Raw genomic sequence first — 17,025 nt, forward strand, 5'->3', positions numbered from 1 at the left:
TACTCTCCCTAGATAAGTATAGTTGCATGGCTTGCTTTATTCTGTTCGTTTCCATTTTTATATATATATAAGTAAATAAAACGATTGCTGTGTTCTCAGATCCATTCCGTATTTGGCATGAAACCCTTGTAGTCATCTGTGGAAATTGCCTTTTCATTTTTTTTTGTCCGGTTTGTAAAATACAGGAGAAAGTGACTGCAGAGGCTTATTAGCCTTACTTGCACAAGCTTGTCTTGTGTGGTAATCTTCCAACAGGCATTGATTGTGTTTTGGTTACTGGTTTCGTTTGTTCGGTTTGGGGAGGGGTTGGATGTTGCTTGATGACTTTGGTTTCCACCAACCCTCTTAAAGGGATCTTTTCCCCTTGACAGTCACATGTACTCAGGGTTTAAGATGTCGTCAAGTGTGCTTTATGGGGGGAGACCTAGAAAGGTATGATGCTAAGCAAGGAAGGACAAAGGTCTGAGCTTTCTTCTAATTTAGAATTCTGTATCGGGAGTCCTGTGTGCTCATGGCATAGCTCTGCTGGGTCATAGGTGGGTGAGCCTTCATTCTTTAAATAAGTCATGCCAAGCGCAGTGGCAGAGCCCACCCTGAACACTTGCTTAATTAAACACGTGAGATTCAACTTCTCGGGTTCTGGGACGTACTGAGTCCATTTGTTTCGTAGTTGAGAGAGGCTTTTAGTTTCAGCCAGTCTTGTCAAGTAAGACTTGATTGGCCACTGGGCAGCCGCCGTATGAGAAAAGTCTCCTTCTGAGGACAGAACCAGGCGATACTTTCTGAGCAAATTTGGCCATGATTGGTGGGCAGGGAGAGAAAGAACCCTGCGAGGTGGCACTTTGTCAGGCGGGGAATCTTCGGCTGGCATGGGCTGTAGGACGTGGTGGATTTCAGTACCCCACAGAGGAAGCAAATGGAGGAGAGGCCCTCGATGATGGAAGGTCCTCTGTCCCGAGACCTGTGCTTACACTGCTGTGCATTTCCCACACACACTCCATCTTACTGTATGTAACCCTTAACTCACTAAACTGGCAAGTTTTCCTGTTTGGTTTTAATCATCATTGCATTTCCACTTAACAATTTGTTTCACTTTCTTTGTGAGCTTCTTGTTTATTTGTTTTAATTTCTGGTTTTAAGTTACATTATTAACACCGGTGCTTCTAAAAGATCAGAAGGCCATGCCTGTCGTCATCTGTGTGTTTGCTAATGAGCCCCTGTTGTGTGGTGGGGGCTTAATGGTGATGTAGTGTTCCGGAAGAGGCTCGATTTAAAATAAATAACAAAAGATAGAAGCGTTTGTCCATACTCTGTCCCGGTAGGATAGTAGATCACACTGATCACCTACCTACCATAGTAGACAGGAGATCATACCAGTATTTCCTATTACAGTAGAAAGCAGGCCATAGCAGGAGTCTATCACAGTACATAGAGATCACAGCAACAGTCTATCGAAGTAGTGGTCACACCAGGAGTCTCTCACAGTAGATAGTAGATTACATCTTTATTATTGTTTTTAGTAGTAGTAGTGTGTAAAGTAAATTCAGAAAGTGCTGAATTGATGTTAAGACATTTCAGATGCTATGTAAGAATTTCCATCCATTTTGTCAGAGCTGGCCATGAAGCTATGTTTTCATTGGCCGGGTGCGCCATGTCAAGGGAGAGATACAGTTGGAATGCCCGCTGGGCCTTCTGGGGGATGGTGTAGGAAGAGAAGGGCTTGGATTGGGAAATGGTGCTGCGTATGTAAGGGACTGAAATGGTCTTTGATGTTCACGTTTTAAATGTCTCTTATATTAATGAAATTGAAATTTACATTGCAGACTCAATCCGCTAGTAGCACACTCCAGAAACACAAATCTTCCTCCTCCTTTACACCTTTTATAGACCCCAGGTTACTACAGATTTCTCCATCTAGTGGAACGACAGTTACTTCCGTGGGTAAGTACAGCAGCAGCAGCAAGGGAAGCAGCAGACAGAAGGGCCTGATGCCCTGTGTAGCTCCCCAAGTGGCTTGGGCATGCATGGTTGCTGGTGCAGACCTTTGCTTAGGAGTCCACCCCGTCTTGCTGCCTGCAGCAGTGAACCTCATAGTCAGTTTCCATGTCCGTTTTATAGAGTGCCTTTTCTTTGGAAAGGTGTCAGTCACAGCATGTGGGTGTTTATTTATCTGGGGCATACTGAGGGAGTGAGGCAGCTGTGTATTCTGTGCACTGAAGGTAAGATTAAAATGTACTATGTTTCAGTGGGATTTTCCTGTGACGGAATGAGACCAGAAGCCATAAGGCAAGATCCTACTCGGAAAGGCTCAGTGGTCAATGTGAACCCCACAAACACTAGACCACAGAGCGACACCCCCGAGATTCGTAAATACAAGAAGAGGTTTAACTCGGAGATCCTGTGTGCTGCCTTATGGGGTAGGTATCTCCCTGCTGTCGGAGTCTGTGGTTTTATTCGGAAGAACAGATTTGTCACCGTTTGAGGGACGAACGATTCCTGTGGTCCCTGTGCCATGCCTTCAGTTCAGCTGAGTGTGTGTTAATGGAACAGAGTGCTTGTGTGTGAGTGGCTCTGTCATGTCAGCAGTAGGACGTTGGGAAGGGTCCGTTTCTCCGCATAAGGATGGATGAACAGTGAGGAGGAGGAGGAGGCAGGAGTTGGCCCTGAGCATGGGAAGAATGAAGTTAAAATCTTGCGCTTACCTTTTTGTCTGGGACTTTCTTTCACCGGCTTCCAAACGAGACTCTAGAAGCAGTCGTCAGGGGCCACTGTCGCCCTGGCTTGTCTTACGTGTGTGTCCTCAGGGTCTGCTGCACACGCCGGTGTGCCTTCTCCGAGTCCAGCTTCCATCCTGCCCTTGTCCTGACATCTAGTGCCGTGGTTTGTGCTCTGCTTTCAAAGTGCCCATAGCGTGTCCTCCTCCCTGAGACCCCAGCCGCCACATCGCCTGCAGTAGAACACCAGCCGCCCTCTCTACCCCAGCCTCTCGTGATCCTCTCTCTGTTTTTGGGAGAAATGACTGAGGCTGAACAAGGGCTCAACTTTTACCTTTAGAGCCCTACAGCGTCCCCAGCCCCAGCTCTCACTTGCCTGCCTCTGAAGCTCCTACTCAGCCCTCAACCGAGGGCCTTTAAAGAGCTGTCACCTGACTGTTGGGTCAGGACCCGAGCTGTGTTCATATGGTTGTAACAGGATAAATAAATAAAAGAACCAGAGACTGATGGTATTGGGGTTCAGGCTTTAAGCGGAAGAAGAGCAGCCGGCCACTAGCTCTTACCTCTACCTCAGCTCAGATGAAAGGGCCGATCCTCAGACTCCAGCTTCACTGCTGCTCACATGCAGACTGCTGTGCTCCTCCTCATCGCGGCCAGAGACTGATCTCAGACCGAATGCCTCTACCTTTTATAACTCTCAAATCCTGGGAGTACTCTTGGGATTCAGAGATCATCTGCCTCTGAACCCTGAGCCCTGGGATTAAAGGTGTGTGCCTGGCTTCTATGGCTAACTAGTATGGCCGCTTTGTTATTTTGATCTCCAGTGGCTTGAATGAATAAACAATGTGTCGCCATATATGGTCATACAACAAAGACTTTATTATCTGTCTAGATCAGTGGTTCTAACCCTAAGGGTCACAACCTCTTTTGGGGTCAGGTGCGGTCTGCTTTCAGTACAAGTCTGTAGTGTCTGGAAGAGTAAGGGAGTAAAGCCTTGCGGTGGGAGCCACTGCTTCTGAGCTGTCGCCTAGCATAGGTGGGCAGCAACCGCAGTGTCCATGGGACACGCAGACACTTCCTGACTAGGAGCAAGCAGTCCACCAGTGTGGTCGGTCGGCAAGGCGCGGGGGAAGGTCCACTGCTCTGACATTCTCACGCAGTGGAAAGGTAAAGAAACAGTGCAGTTGTTTCCTGGTGGTGGGAACTGGTAGAGACCAGCTGGTAAGCCGGTGGAGATTCCGGAGGCGTGCTTTCTCTGCAAGTCACTTATAAGTTTGCCGGCTGTGAGGCTGTGCTATCAGATGATGGTCTTTTCAAGTATCTAATGTGGTCCGATTTGTAAAACTCAAGAAATAGTGAGTCCACAATACCACCGGGACTGAAGGATGCTGGGAACAGGTAAAGTGATGGGGCTTCCTCAGTCCATTTCCAAACCTAAGTAAACGTCACTGTCTTTCCTAGGCGGCAGGGATCAGTTGCTTTAACCTGACTGTTCTGAGCATTGCTTTCTGAACAAAGGAAGCTATCGTCCTTTCAAAGTAGAGAATGTTTTCCTCTCCTTATGGTAGAGCTCCATGCTGGCACAACCTAAAACGTAGGCCACTCTGTGTTCTTGAAACAGGAGTGAATCTGCTAGTCGGCACAGAGAGTGGTCTGATGCTCTTGGACAGAAGTGGCCAAGGGAAAGTGTATCCTCTGATCAACCGAAGACGGTTCCAGCAAATGGATGTTCTCGAGGGCCTGAATGTCCTGGTGACAATATCTGGTAAGTGTCTTGTGAAGCAGAACCTGTGACCTATCGCTCGTAGTGTGTCTAGCCTTACATACTGGGCCCAGCACCTTCTGGAACTTCTGGCTAAGGGAGGTACGGAGACAGTTGATGATGTCAGAGAGGGTAGATAGCCACTTCATGCGGACAGCTGCCCCTGTTACTGACACCCTTTCTATGTGGGGCACACTGTTGGTATACTGTTTGTATCTGTCAGTAAGGATATGCAGTTATTAATTAAAACATGTAGTTTATATTGCTGTAGCGAGCACTGGCTTGGTGTTCTATATACTGTGATGCGTTTATTCCATTATTCTGTCAATCTAGTTTGGGTGCCCTAAGAAAGTGCTGTCTGTACTTCCTCCTGAGCCCCTGGTGACAGCTGACCACCTTTTTGGTGACTTCACTATTCTAGAATGTCATATCACTGGATTCATATAGCACTAACTTTGTATGACTGTTTGTCTATCATAATTCACGGGCCGACACCTTCTCTTTGGCAATAATTTATTTTTGTGAAACACCGAAGGCTTGCAACCAGATCCACTTCAGTCCACAGCATTCCGATTATTGGTTCACTGTGGTGCGTGCAGCTATTTCTAGGTCCTTTTATTTACTCCACTAGTTGATTTGTCCTCTCTTTTGCTAATGACCACATGTACAGCGAGCCTTGACATCAATAACTGTTCAAAACCTTTGTTTTCATTTCGGTATTGTGTTTGCCACGTCGCTGCTTGACGACTGGATGTAAACTTAGAGTGTGTTTATAATATGCATGGATAGCTTGGCTGCGGTTTGGCTTAGAATTGCATAGAATCTGTAATTCAAGCTGGGAAGAACTGACAGTGACTTTTTCTGTCCATGAACCCAAAATATTTCTTCGACAAATAGATCTTTAAAAGTGTTATTTTGTGAGATTTGTGCCTATTTTATTTCTTTAGTTAATATGAATAATATTAATTTCAATTTCTATTTTTTTTTTTTTTTTTTGGCTGTTGGTATATAGGAAAGTTATCAACTTTTATGTAATAGGCTTGCTATCCAAAAGCATCACTGTAATTGTCTCCATGGCTTTCCCAGACGGGACTGTCTCCAGCACCTTCACATGGTCAGCTATTTGGAAGTTCATTTAACTCTGGGATTCTGGTCTCTCTTGTATTTATCTTGTTAGGCAAAAAGGATAAGTTACGTGTCTACTATTTATCCTGGTTAAGAAATAAAATACTACATAATGACCCAGAAGTTGAGAAGAAGCAAGGTTGGACCACGGTGGGCGATTTGGAAGGATGTGTACACTATAAAGTTGGTAAGCTCTCAGGGAGTCATAGTGTTTTGTTTCTTCAGCTTAAGTAGTTCTGTCTTAAATTATGTGCCCTTTGATGGTCAGGTCTCGTCTAGATGTCTTACTGTGTTGTTCTCATCCATAGTACAGCGCAGTTTGTGTTTCTGCTCACTCTGTCCCCCGCCTTCCCTGGCCTTTCACCTCATTGACAATGCTCCTTCTCCTCTGTAAGGTGTGATTCTAAGTAACCTCTGAGTGAGGGCTACCACACTAAACCTTTGATTCCTCTACCCTTTAGGCTCTTGTTTAGAGTAGGAGGCCCTTAGCAGTCACTAAGAGGACATTTGAGAATATTTAACTGGCAATTTGGAGCTACCGTGTTCCGTTTTATAAATGACTGTGGCTGGCTAATTGTTGTTTCTTGACAACTGTTTTGTAATTGTCATTTTCCTCCCTTGGAACATTCAGTGATTCTTACAAAGCTGGCTAACAAAATCCAAACAAAGTTCTGTTGCATTTGAGAAAAATGAAGGGCGCTGATTAGAAATACATGGGAAGTGAGGGATCGTAACAAAGTTACACTTCTAAGGACTTCCTAGAATGTGGCTGGTTAGAAATACATGGGAAGTGAGGGATCGTAACAAAGTTACACTTCTAAGGACTTCCTAGAATGTGGCTGGTTAGAAATACATGGGAAGTAAGGGATCGTAACAAAGTTACACTTCTAAGGACTTCGTAGAATGTGGCTGGTTAAAAGTGCTGGTTAGAAATACACGGGAAGTCAGGGACTGTAACAGAGTTACACTTCTAAGGACTTCCTAGAATGTGGCTGGTTAAGGTTGGAGACTTCCTTGAATGCTGACTTGTGCTCGTATATTTTACCAAGGCAGAGACTATCTGCAGTTGTTTTGCCCACCTCCTCCAGGATATTGTAATCTGGGACATTGTCATTTTTGTCTACAGTGCCAGCTCACTGGTTAATAATTATTACAAGAGTCATATTATTTGGAATGCTTCTAAGTTTCCACCAAGAGCAGGAGGCTAAAATACAGTTAGTTAGTGTTAGCAATCTTTAATGGAGTTCCTTTGTGGCACCAGTACCTCTTCAGTGTCAATAGCTGTGGTACTCTTTACGGAGTGTTAGCTGTACGCATAGGACAATAGCCATCATTCCAGGAAAAGTCTATTAACAGCGTTCACTGGACAGCCACTTAAAGTCCCGTGTATGACTTTTGAACATTTGACAGTGTGAGGCCTTTAGCAAAGCTGAGTCATCACAAGTCCTCACACCCACAGTTAATCGAGTAGCTGTGTGGTGTTAGTTCATGTGGTACAGATACCACATGTGCTCAGGACACACAGGGACCTGGATAGCTGTGAAAGAGTGTGAGAGTTTCATTGTTCACACAGCGTTTATTCCTTTGCTCCTTTCACGGTCCTGTCCCTGTGAGTCCCTTGTCACGCTGTTACCATTGTGTAGTAATGGTGAGTCCCCCAGTCCTTAGGGCGGGCTGCTCTTGGTAATAAAGTACTTAGAATCTAAGACATTAGGATCGTCAGCTAACCCATTCATTGTTACTTTAGAATTGATTGAGCTAGAAAATGAATTATACACCGAAGAATTAGAAAAGCAGAGTGTGTGGCTTGGGCTCTCTATTTCCCATCTAAACTCCTTGCTCTTTGGATGAACAATAAAAGCATATTTTATAATGTTTGCAAATGACAGCTAAAAGAATTTATGGCTCTGTGTCAATACTGATAGTATTTCTCTTGATTTTTTTTTTATGTTTGTTTCAGTAAAATATGAAAGAATAAAATTTCTGGTAATTGCTTTGAAGAGTTCTGTGGAAGTGTATGCGTGGGCACCGAAGCCATATCACAAATTTATGGCCTTTAAGGTAAAACCACCAGTTTTAAATGGACTAAAGTCTAAACAGTTAATATAAAGCTATATATTCTGTCAAACAAAAAGCTATATATAACATATTAGGCATGCATAAATATTTTCTAAGTTCTCAGGTGATCATTTTGCCCAAATGGTACTCACATGCTCCCTTAAAACGTAGATCTTCAGCTGGGAGATGGTGGTGCACACCTTTAATCCCAGCACTCAGTGGGCAAAAGCAGGTGGGTCCCTGCAAGTCTGCGGCCAGGCTGGTCTATAGAACGAGCTGCAGGACAGCCAGAGCTACACAGAGAAACCCTGTCCTGAAAATCCAACATGATGATGATGATGATGATGATGATGATGATGAAAAGAGATAGGTGTGATGAAGACCCAGATACATCGTTAAAAGGGCTTAACAAATTCTGTTGTAAAAGTGGATGTATTTAGTGCAGTACAGTTTAAAAACTAAGTAATAGGCTGGGTGTGATAATGGATGCCAGAGAGCCTGAGGCAGGAGGATTATTGTGGAGTCAAGACCAACCAGGTGTACATAGCAACACCCTATCTCAAAACAAAGAACAACAACAAAACAAAAACAATAAGTTACAGAGATTATTAATGATATAACAATTGATATTACACAGTAAATGGAAGAAGGGGATATCTACAGTATGGTCCTGTTTTTATTTGAATTTAAAAAAAAAAAAGAAAACCACTGTCATTTAACAGGATCTTGATATTTGCAGTAAGATGGTATCCCCATTCTGCATGCAGTTTGGGTGAACTAATAATGTTTGTGCAAACTCTGGGCTGTTTTGGTTGTGAGTTCACATGTACTCGTAATTAGTCTTGTATTCTCTTCCAGCGCATGTGGTTAGAGGTAGTACACTGGACATGATGCTTCATACTGCCTCAGCTTCCACACCCCAAATGCAGAGAACTAACAGTCATTGTTCTGTGCACAGTTTTAGTAATTTATTTTTGGGATTGCCCTAAATCCAATGTACAAAATTCTTAATTAAAATCGACACTGCTCTAGCATTAGATAAAAATACCAGCTGTTTCTATTTTGAGACATAGAACCTTAAGAACAGTCCAGGAACATTTTAGTAGAGGACAAGCAACAACATATGTGCTCTAAAACGATAGCATTTAAAGTAAGTTTGATATAGTTTGTTGAAAGAGGAAGTATCAATTCCTCGGTGAATCAAAGTCGGTAGGGTTAGCATTTTTGCTAAACCTAGTATTACTGAATAAAGATAGCAATTAGAGCAATTAGAGAATTACTTAGATTGTCTTTTGGGATCTAGTAGTCGTATTCCTACATGCCAAGTGCTGTGCATGTTGCTCTGTAAGCATTACCTTACTTTCCTATTCCAGTTCACTGTCCTAGCCCTGTAAGCTGTGCTGACAGGAAGGAAGGAAGGACGGACGGCTCACGGGCCGTCGCGTTGTCTGTAGCCCCCGTAGTAACAGCCCCCGTCAGATTCCCGGTGGTATTGCTCTCGCTGCTACTCATTCCGCTGCTGTGCTGTGCCTAGTCCTTGTTGACTTTGCACGTATTCTAATCAAGACACAGGACAGGACAGAGCACCCTCTTGCTAGGTAGGGAAGTGTCTTCCAGCTGTCAGTTAATGCCTGCAGCCAGCTTCTCATCTGATACTGTAAGCTTGTCTTCCTGCTTCTGTCTTGATTATCTCTGTAGTCATTTGGAGAACTGGTACATAAGCCATTACTGGTGGATCTCACTGTTGAGGAAGGCCAGAGATTGAAAGTGATCTATGGATCCTGTGCTGGATTCCATGCGGTTGATGTGGATTCGGGCTCAGTCTATGACATTTATCTACCAACACACGTAAGAAAGACCCCACACTCTATGGTTGGTTGATTGGCTTCACTTGTTTTGACTTTACCCTTTACTCTGCTTAGTGAACTAACACAAGCAGGGTTCCCTCATTTCCCCCCATGGTGTAGGGTGAGTATGTAAGTGAAGCGCCATTTTTCAGTAGCATCGTGTTTCAGGAACAGTAGAAATCTGCTTTCCTGGCTCTGTGAAGGCCTTCTGAAGACCGTTGAGCACTCGCTTTGACTAACACGGGAAGGAGTTGGGACAGTTGCTGTCAGACTAGAACACCATGGGTTGGGAATGTCTCTGAAACGAGTCTGCTATCGAGTTATGTTCCTAGAGACTCAAACGTGTGAGTCAGTGAACCTGTAAAGGGTAGACTTGGGGTTGTATGTTGCATGGATTTCCCAAGATTCCTACTTTCTGTGCCAGGGGTACAGCAGTACTTATTGCATTCTCTAGGCAGTCTTACTGAGCACTTTGACGGGGCTGGAGATAACCACAAGCATGCTCCCTTGTCTCTCTCCTCTAGATTCAGTGCAGCATCAAACCCCATGCAATCATTATTCTTCCCAACACGGATGGAATGGAGCTTCTGGTGTGCTATGAAGACGAGGGGGTTTATGTAAACACATATGGAAGGATCACCAAGGACGTGGTTCTGCAGTGGGGAGAGATGCCCACATCTGTAGGTAGGGTGCGTCATGGCGAGGCATTTGTGAGAGGAGCCCACCAAGACCACATCTGTTTATTGTACTAGCTTGCATGCCAATCATACTTTCGGTTATTTATTGGTTATCAGCAGAAGGGAGAAGAAGTTAACACATAATCCAAGTAATTCTTGGGTACTTTTAAGAGCTGTGCTATTGCTAGGTCCCGTTTGACTCTTATTAATTTATCCATATAAAATAGGGCAGATTTGGTTCCCCTCCCCCCCCCGACCCATTTGTGTGGGGTGAAGCAAGTCAGAAAGAAATGTGGTTTGCTCTTGATAGTGGCAGACCCTCAGTTAAACACCCTCTTGCGTGGTCTTCTGCTTTGTACCCAGGAACAGGGGCTGGGGTTTGACTTTTCCGTGGCTTTATGTTTACATCCCTAAACTGTGTGCTTCCTTACACCCTCTCTCGGCTGGGTTCTGAAACACGTACACTGACCCACACACCATGGCTATTCCCAAAAGCTGCAGAAAGGTCTAGGGAAAATCAGTTCTTTCAACTGTTGGCTCGTATGACTCCTTCCCGTGATAGACGAGGCCCATTGGCACATTCCCTCACTCTTGGGTCCATGTTGTAAATGAACCCAGGCCGGGTGCATCGGAGATGGGCCTTCAGTGATTGAACACATGCCTAGCCCCAAGGCAGGGCCCCTGGAAAACCAAGCTCCCCCCAGTCCCCAGTCCAGGCACTCGGGTAGATGGTGTGTATGTGTGTCAGAAACGTCTGGTTGATCTTCCTCTATGTTAACACTTTTTTTTCTCCTCTTCTCTAAAAGCATATATCCGATCGAATCAGACAATGGGCTGGGGAGAGAAGGCGATAGAAATACGATCTGTGGAAACTGGCCACTTGGATGGTGTATTTATGCACAAAAGGGCTCAAAGACTAAAATTCTTATGTGAACGTAATGACAAGGTAATGTTTCCTTATGGCTTCTGTGTAGCTGGGATTTTTTTTTTTTTTTTTTTTAAGAGTGGCTTATTCTTCATGGTATTGGCGGTGAATTTCCTTGCGGTTCTAATAGATTCTAAAATAAATTAATTAAGGAAAGATTCTGACTTGCTCTTTAGGCATACCCTGGTGGTGGGCACCACGGGGCAGCGAACGGCCTGCTAACTGCCCTCTCTGGTTATTTGCAGGTGTTCTTTGCCTCCGTTCGGTCTGGTGGCAGCAGTCAGGTTTATTTCATGACCTTGGGCAGGACTTCTCTTCTGAGCTGGTAGAGGCAATGTCAGCTGGGATCACTGACCCCCGGAGTCGTCAAGACCCTGAGAACTTGGAATTCCTTGCAACTGGAGCTCAGAGCTGCGCGGGTGCAGCCGGGACAGCTGTGTATGCAGGCCCCTTGCGTGTTGGGTCCTCTCCCCTCCTTCCTACACTTTTCGCCAGTTTATTCCCATTCGCTTCTTTTCCTTACTCAAAAATAAATCAAGGCTGCATCGCAGCCGGTGCTGTTTAGACTTTACCATCGGTGCTAGGAGTGTTTGGGGATGAGCAGCAGGCCAGGAAGGGCGCCTTTCTACAGCTCCAGGATTCCTTGTCTCTGAGTGACTCTGGCCTGTGGGTGTCTGAAGGCTGTGATGAGCACACCATCAGATGTTGGCAGTGGGCACAAGGAGGTAAAAAGTGGCGTGAGAAGCAGCTTGCTGAAGCAGAGAACAGATTTAATATAGTAACATTAACAATGTATTTAATTGACATTTCTTTTTTTTTTTTTTTTTTTTTTTTTTTGTAATGTGACAATATGTGGACAAAGAAGAAGGTGCAGGTTTAAGAAGTTAATATTTATAAAATGTGAAAGACACAGTTACTAGGATAACTTTTTGTGGGTGGGGCTTAGGTGGGCGGGGCGGGTTAAGGGGGTCCCATTTTGTTTCTTTGAAATGTTTTGGAGGGGGTTGTCCTGGCCAAGAGCACAGTCATTTTCCTGTGCACCAAGTTTTGCCTAAATTGTGCAGATGGTTCTTTAAAAAAAAGAGAGAGACTGAGAGAGAAAGAAAAAGAAAAACGCGTGCATCTTGTTCATTGGCCAGAACTTGGTCGTGTGACAGGGTTAGCAACTGCCTCTGCTAAAGGTTTAATTTCTGTTTAAGCCTGGAAGAGCGACAGTGGACCTCACCACAGTCTGCACCTGCAGTCAGAAAAAAAGTCAACTTTCCTGTGGGGGGGTGGTGTTGTTGTTTTGCTTTTTGCCTACCTCATTGTTTTTAATGCATTGAGAGGTGATTTAGCTTACGGATTTGGCAGAAAACATTAATTGCTTAATTTAACCTTAATACCAAAAGCATCCGGCTGAAGTTTGACTGACTTTGTCACAAGTCTGATCAGGTACAAGGAAAACTGTCTGTGAAGGCGTGGACACTGGCCTCGTGGGAAGCAGGCTGCTGTCTCCACCAGGTTCGCGATAGTGGTTGGTGGGCAGCCTTCAGCAGTCACCAACACATGAGATGCCATCGTCTCAACTGGAATTTGGTAGCAGGCAGGTGGTCACGTTTGAGTAGTCACACAAACTGTTCATTGTTTCAGGAACCTTTTTTTTTGGGGGGGTGAGGGTTTGTCCCTTTTTCTAAAAAATGCAATGCACTAAAACTATTTTAAGAATGTAGTTAATTCTGCTTATTCATAAAGATGGCAACCCCCGTGTTTCAGGTGTAATATCGAAGCCCTGGCTTTTCTTCTTTCCTCGCTTGCTCTCTCGTTCAGTTTTTTGTTTTTGTTTTCTTTTTTTTAAACTAATTTTTCTTTACAAATATGTCTGTGACATTTGTAATAAATGTCTTGTAATAATTTGCTTCACGGTTTCATGGTCATCCCTACACCCCCTCTGAGGATGCTGGCGTCTCAGTGAAGAAGCCACGCTGAGCCCTGGCCCCGCCATCTCTCTGTGAGTGGAGCTCGCAGGGGCTGTGTGCTTCATCCCCAGACAGAAGCTTGTTGTTTCAAAGGTTTGGTCCTGCTCTGTGGTTAGCTTTCTTTTACAGCGTGATGCATCTCTCCCCAGTCCCATGTAACAGTTCTCTGTGTCTAGTGCCATGCCTGTCCCATCGGTCCCATCCGGACACCACCCATCATTCTCTTGCTCCTGGTATAGTAGTTTTGTGAACAGCTCGAGTCTAGTAAAGATAATGGTTGGTTATAAATGCCAACAAAGTGGGTCACAAAACTCTAGCAGCCTTACTCTTTGAGGTAAAAGGAGGTAAAAATAGTTTACCATCGGAAAGAAACACGGTGTTTCTCCCCTAGTTGTGGCTAACAAAGCTATTCAGGTGGTGGCAGCCGCTTTCCCCCCGGGTTTGGAATGCTGTGAGGGGTGAGCACGTGACTTTGAAGAAACCTCAAGCCTCAAATACCAAGGAGCAAGAAGTCATGGAGCAGGTCACTGTCCACCTTACTTCTGTGTCCCAGGACACCACTGTCACAGTCCAGCGCCCAGGCTGCCAGCTCTGTCTTTAGTGACGGGTGGCAAATACTTCAAACATATGGTGCTGGAATTATTCATATCTAGAACTTAACCACGGGGGTGGGGGTGGGCTCCCAGCCCCAGTGTGCACCCCTCAGTTGACCCAGACCTCTTCCGTGACCAATCTGATTGAAACAGAACAGGAGCAGCTGTCCCCTCTGTCGTCTGGCCGTCCCTTCTCCGGCTTGACACCTGGCAGACCAAGTGTAGATTGAGTTATACAAGTTAACTCGGGGGTGGGCTGCTGTGACTCCGTACGTATTTGTTTAGGACACTCCCTTTCGTTTTTTGTTTTTTTACAAAACTACAGAACAGTATTAAGGTGACACACTGGTCTGTGTGGGCCATGGAGCTGCTGTGGGAGTGATCCATCCGCACAGTACCACCATGCCCGGGTGTGTCTAGGGCCAGCCAGAGCTTCAGTGCCTTTCTGTGCATTAGTCGGAGGAGCCTCCTCTGTGCTGAGCGAAGCGTGGTACGCACATTTACGTGGGAGGACATGTTTACAGAAAGGGTTTGTTGTACTGATGTGCCTCCCAGCTGCCATTTACTTCTAAGTGACTTCTGTGGGCTCTTGGGTTTCTAGCTTAGGTGTAGCACACTTCAGGACCTGGTAATCCCCGATGTCACCAGTTATGCTGAGTAATAATAATAACAGGTGAGAAGGTGCGTTAACTTTACTAGTCATGAAGCTGGGCGGGCTATGACAAGTACGCAGCCTGTGCTTTTTCTCTTTTTTGCAGTGCTAACTTGTCTGCTGTTATACAAATTATTGTTCCCCCCTACCTTACTTTCCTAAATAAAGTGAAAATAATTTCTACTTGAGTGTGTCCTGACCCTTTAGACGCTTCTCTGCCTCCCCGCCATCAGGCCCATCCAGGCCACAACAGGTTCCCACATCCTGCTGTCCCTGGGCGATTGCTGAAGGACAGCTACGAAAGTAGCAGACACGCACAGACTTCAGGAGTTAGGTGGAAAGTTCATCTCGCGTCGCTAGGGTGAAAACGAGAGCGAAGGAAATTGGATCCTTGCGTGTCTAAATAGGCCTGCCGAGGTGGCTCAGTTGTTAGTAGCGTTTGCTATCCCAGTAGGACCAGAGTTGGGCTCAGCGTCCACACACATCGGGCAGCTCATAGCTAACTCCAGCTCCAGGGGAGCTGTACCCTCCTTCTTTTGGGCCGCACGTGGAAGACACATGGCACACACACAAATGGAAAGCAATCTTTTTAAAAACGTAAAGTAGCATGTTCCCAGTGAGACGTAAAGTAGCCCTTTCTGGGTTGGTGCTTAAATGCTGTCTTGGGTACAGTAGCTAGCTCCAAGACGAGAGAGAGTAAAGCAGTAAGAGCCTTGGCCGCCAGGTGATGCAAGGTTTATCCTGCTTGCGGCTGGTAGCCAATTAGGCATTAAAAAAAAGTCTGATGGCATCGTCTTGGACTATTAGTGAATTTCCCTCTTCTAGCTCCACCCCCATGCCCATCCCCACCCCAGGTTGAGAGTTCGCAGGGGTGAGGGGTGGGCGAGCTAGAAGTTACTGGAATTAAGCTTGGCCTCTTAGCTGAGATGTGGTTGAGTTGCTTGCTTCCGTGGTGTAACCACTTTTAAAGAATGACATCTCCACACTCCCCTTGGCAGGAGCAGATGGGGCGCTTTGCAAAGTGGCTGAGAAACAGAGTTGGCAGAAGTAGTGACCACAATTTTCTTAGGTGAGAAGACCAGTGCATTGGAACACTAGGCTCTCAAGCCTGGCCATTTCTCCTGGCCTCTCAAGGTTAATCTGTTCTTTATAATGAGAATGAAATAAAAATTGATGTTAATCCTGGGTAAGTCCTGCCTTGGTGCAGTGTGGTGGTGAGCTGCGCTGGTCCAGCCAGGTCTGAGGAGAGGTAGAGTACCCCGCCAGGCCGGGTGAGGCCGGTGCAATGGTTCGGATCCTCTTGGTTGTCAGCTTGATACACCTGGAAAGATGGGGAAGCATTTGAAACCTGCCTCTGTCAAATGGGCCTGTGGCCATGTCTGTGGGCATTTTCTTAGATGCTAACTGGTGCAGAGGAGCCCAGCACGTTGGGGCCAATACCACCCCTAGACAGATGGTCCTAGGTTGCATAACTGGCAGAAGCATCGAGCAATCCGGAGTCGCCCGCCCCCCCTGGATTCTGCTTCAGTTCCTGCATCCGGGTTCTTTCCCAGTTTGTGATCCGGAAACACAGATGAAAGAAAACCTTTTCTCCCTCCGACTTGGTTGGTGTTTTACCACAGCGACAGGGAAGCAAACTAGAACTGCCAGTCTGTACATTTGAGGCCAGGGCCCTTTTCCCCTGGGTCCCCAGTTGGAGTTGCCATGGCAACACTGAAGGCTCTCCCTGACTGGTCTCCAAGGGATTTGAGTTTGGTCTAGCCCTTTTTCATTTGTTCGATCATTCTGCGTGGGATTGCTTTTTCTTGTTTCCAAGAGATCTTCATTTCTGGTTTTATCCAAAGGGTAGAAGTCTGGCAAGGTGTCCACGTTAAGAGCTAGGGCAAGCATGTCCTGTCCCTTGAGTTCGCAGAGCCCACCTAGACCAGTGTTAACCGATCTCCCTCAGTAAATGGTACGGAATACTGTCTTGACACTCAGATCATACGGTTCATCCAACGCAAAGCGCGTAGGTCGGTGGTCTTTGTCCAGGCCTCCCACGCACTTCTGCCGTTATCTCCTGGTAACAGGCAACCTCTTGCCTCCTGGTCATGTTCAGTTTGCCTCCTCCGTATTCATGGATCCCAGCATTCACGCTGTGGCCCTTTGCCTTCAGTGTTCAGGCCATCCTCCTGTAGCGTGCGCTAGTAGTTAATACGGTTTTTATTGGCGCTCTTGGTTCTTGATCTTGTCCAAAGTGCCTGCCTTCATCTTCACGGCTGATTGCCTAAACCCCAGCTCACAAGGCTTCACTCAAGGAGAGATACAGGGTTACTCTGTCACTCCAACGCCATCCTAGATTTCTAGGGTGTGTTTCCAGGTTCAGAAACCAAATGGTCCTTTCCTCCCTAAGTAATCCTGCTGCTATAAACATCAGGTTCCTTGTAGATTGAATCCAGGGGTCACAATTTAGAACAAAGGCCATCTGGAAGCTACCATCTGCAGTCTGGCCCTGCCTATTGTGGACAGTCGGTGGACAGGGCCTCAATTGTCCCATGTATTACTGGCATAGAGGATACTTCCTTGGTATCTGAAGGACTAGTTGTCCCCACACCTTCCTTAGCAGGGTACATCATTGAGTAAGTTCTGGGAACTTAGTGGTTTTCGGTCAAGTTGAGCAACCCCTATGTGCTGAGCCGTCTTCAGGGGAAACTGACCTAAAGGGTGCCCTGGAA

The 17,025-nt window shown here is 45.8% G+C and overlaps 1 protein-coding gene across 28 annotated transcripts in view; it reads left to right on the forward strand.

Moving 5' to 3' along the window:
- The window catches only part of Map4k4 (mitogen-activated protein kinase kinase kinase kinase 4), a 108,458-nt gene extending 96,779 nt beyond the window's left edge, over nt 1-11,679 (forward strand). For 16 of the 28 annotated variants that reach the window (XM_051204476.1, XM_051204481.1, XM_051204495.1 and 13 more), the window contains 9 exons: nt 1,824-1,941; nt 2,247-2,417; nt 4,336-4,479; nt 5,654-5,788; nt 7,562-7,662; nt 9,358-9,507; nt 10,031-10,190; nt 10,990-11,129; nt 11,354-11,679. In XM_051204476.1, the coding sequence (XP_051060433.1) occupies nt 1,824-1,941; nt 2,247-2,417; nt 4,336-4,479; nt 5,654-5,788; nt 7,562-7,662; nt 9,358-9,507; nt 10,031-10,190; nt 10,990-11,129; nt 11,354-11,437 (1,203 nt within the window). In that variant the 3' untranslated portion in view covers nt 11,438-11,679. Of the gene's footprint in view, nt 1-1,823; nt 1,942-2,246; nt 2,418-4,335; nt 4,480-5,653; nt 5,789-7,561; nt 7,663-9,357; nt 9,532-10,030; nt 10,191-10,989; nt 11,130-11,353 lie in introns of all 28 variants that reach the window. The other 12 variants (XM_051204475.1, XM_051204480.1, XM_051204482.1 and 9 more) reach the window with 1 other exon arrangement.
- The last annotated feature ends 5,346 nt before the right edge of the window (nt 11,680-17,025 follow it).

Source organism: Phodopus roborovskii, unplaced genomic scaffold, assembly GCF_943737965.1.
Source record: "Phodopus roborovskii unplaced genomic scaffold, PHOROB, whole genome shotgun sequence".
NCBI lineage: Eukaryota > Metazoa > Chordata > Mammalia > Rodentia > Cricetidae > Phodopus > Phodopus roborovskii.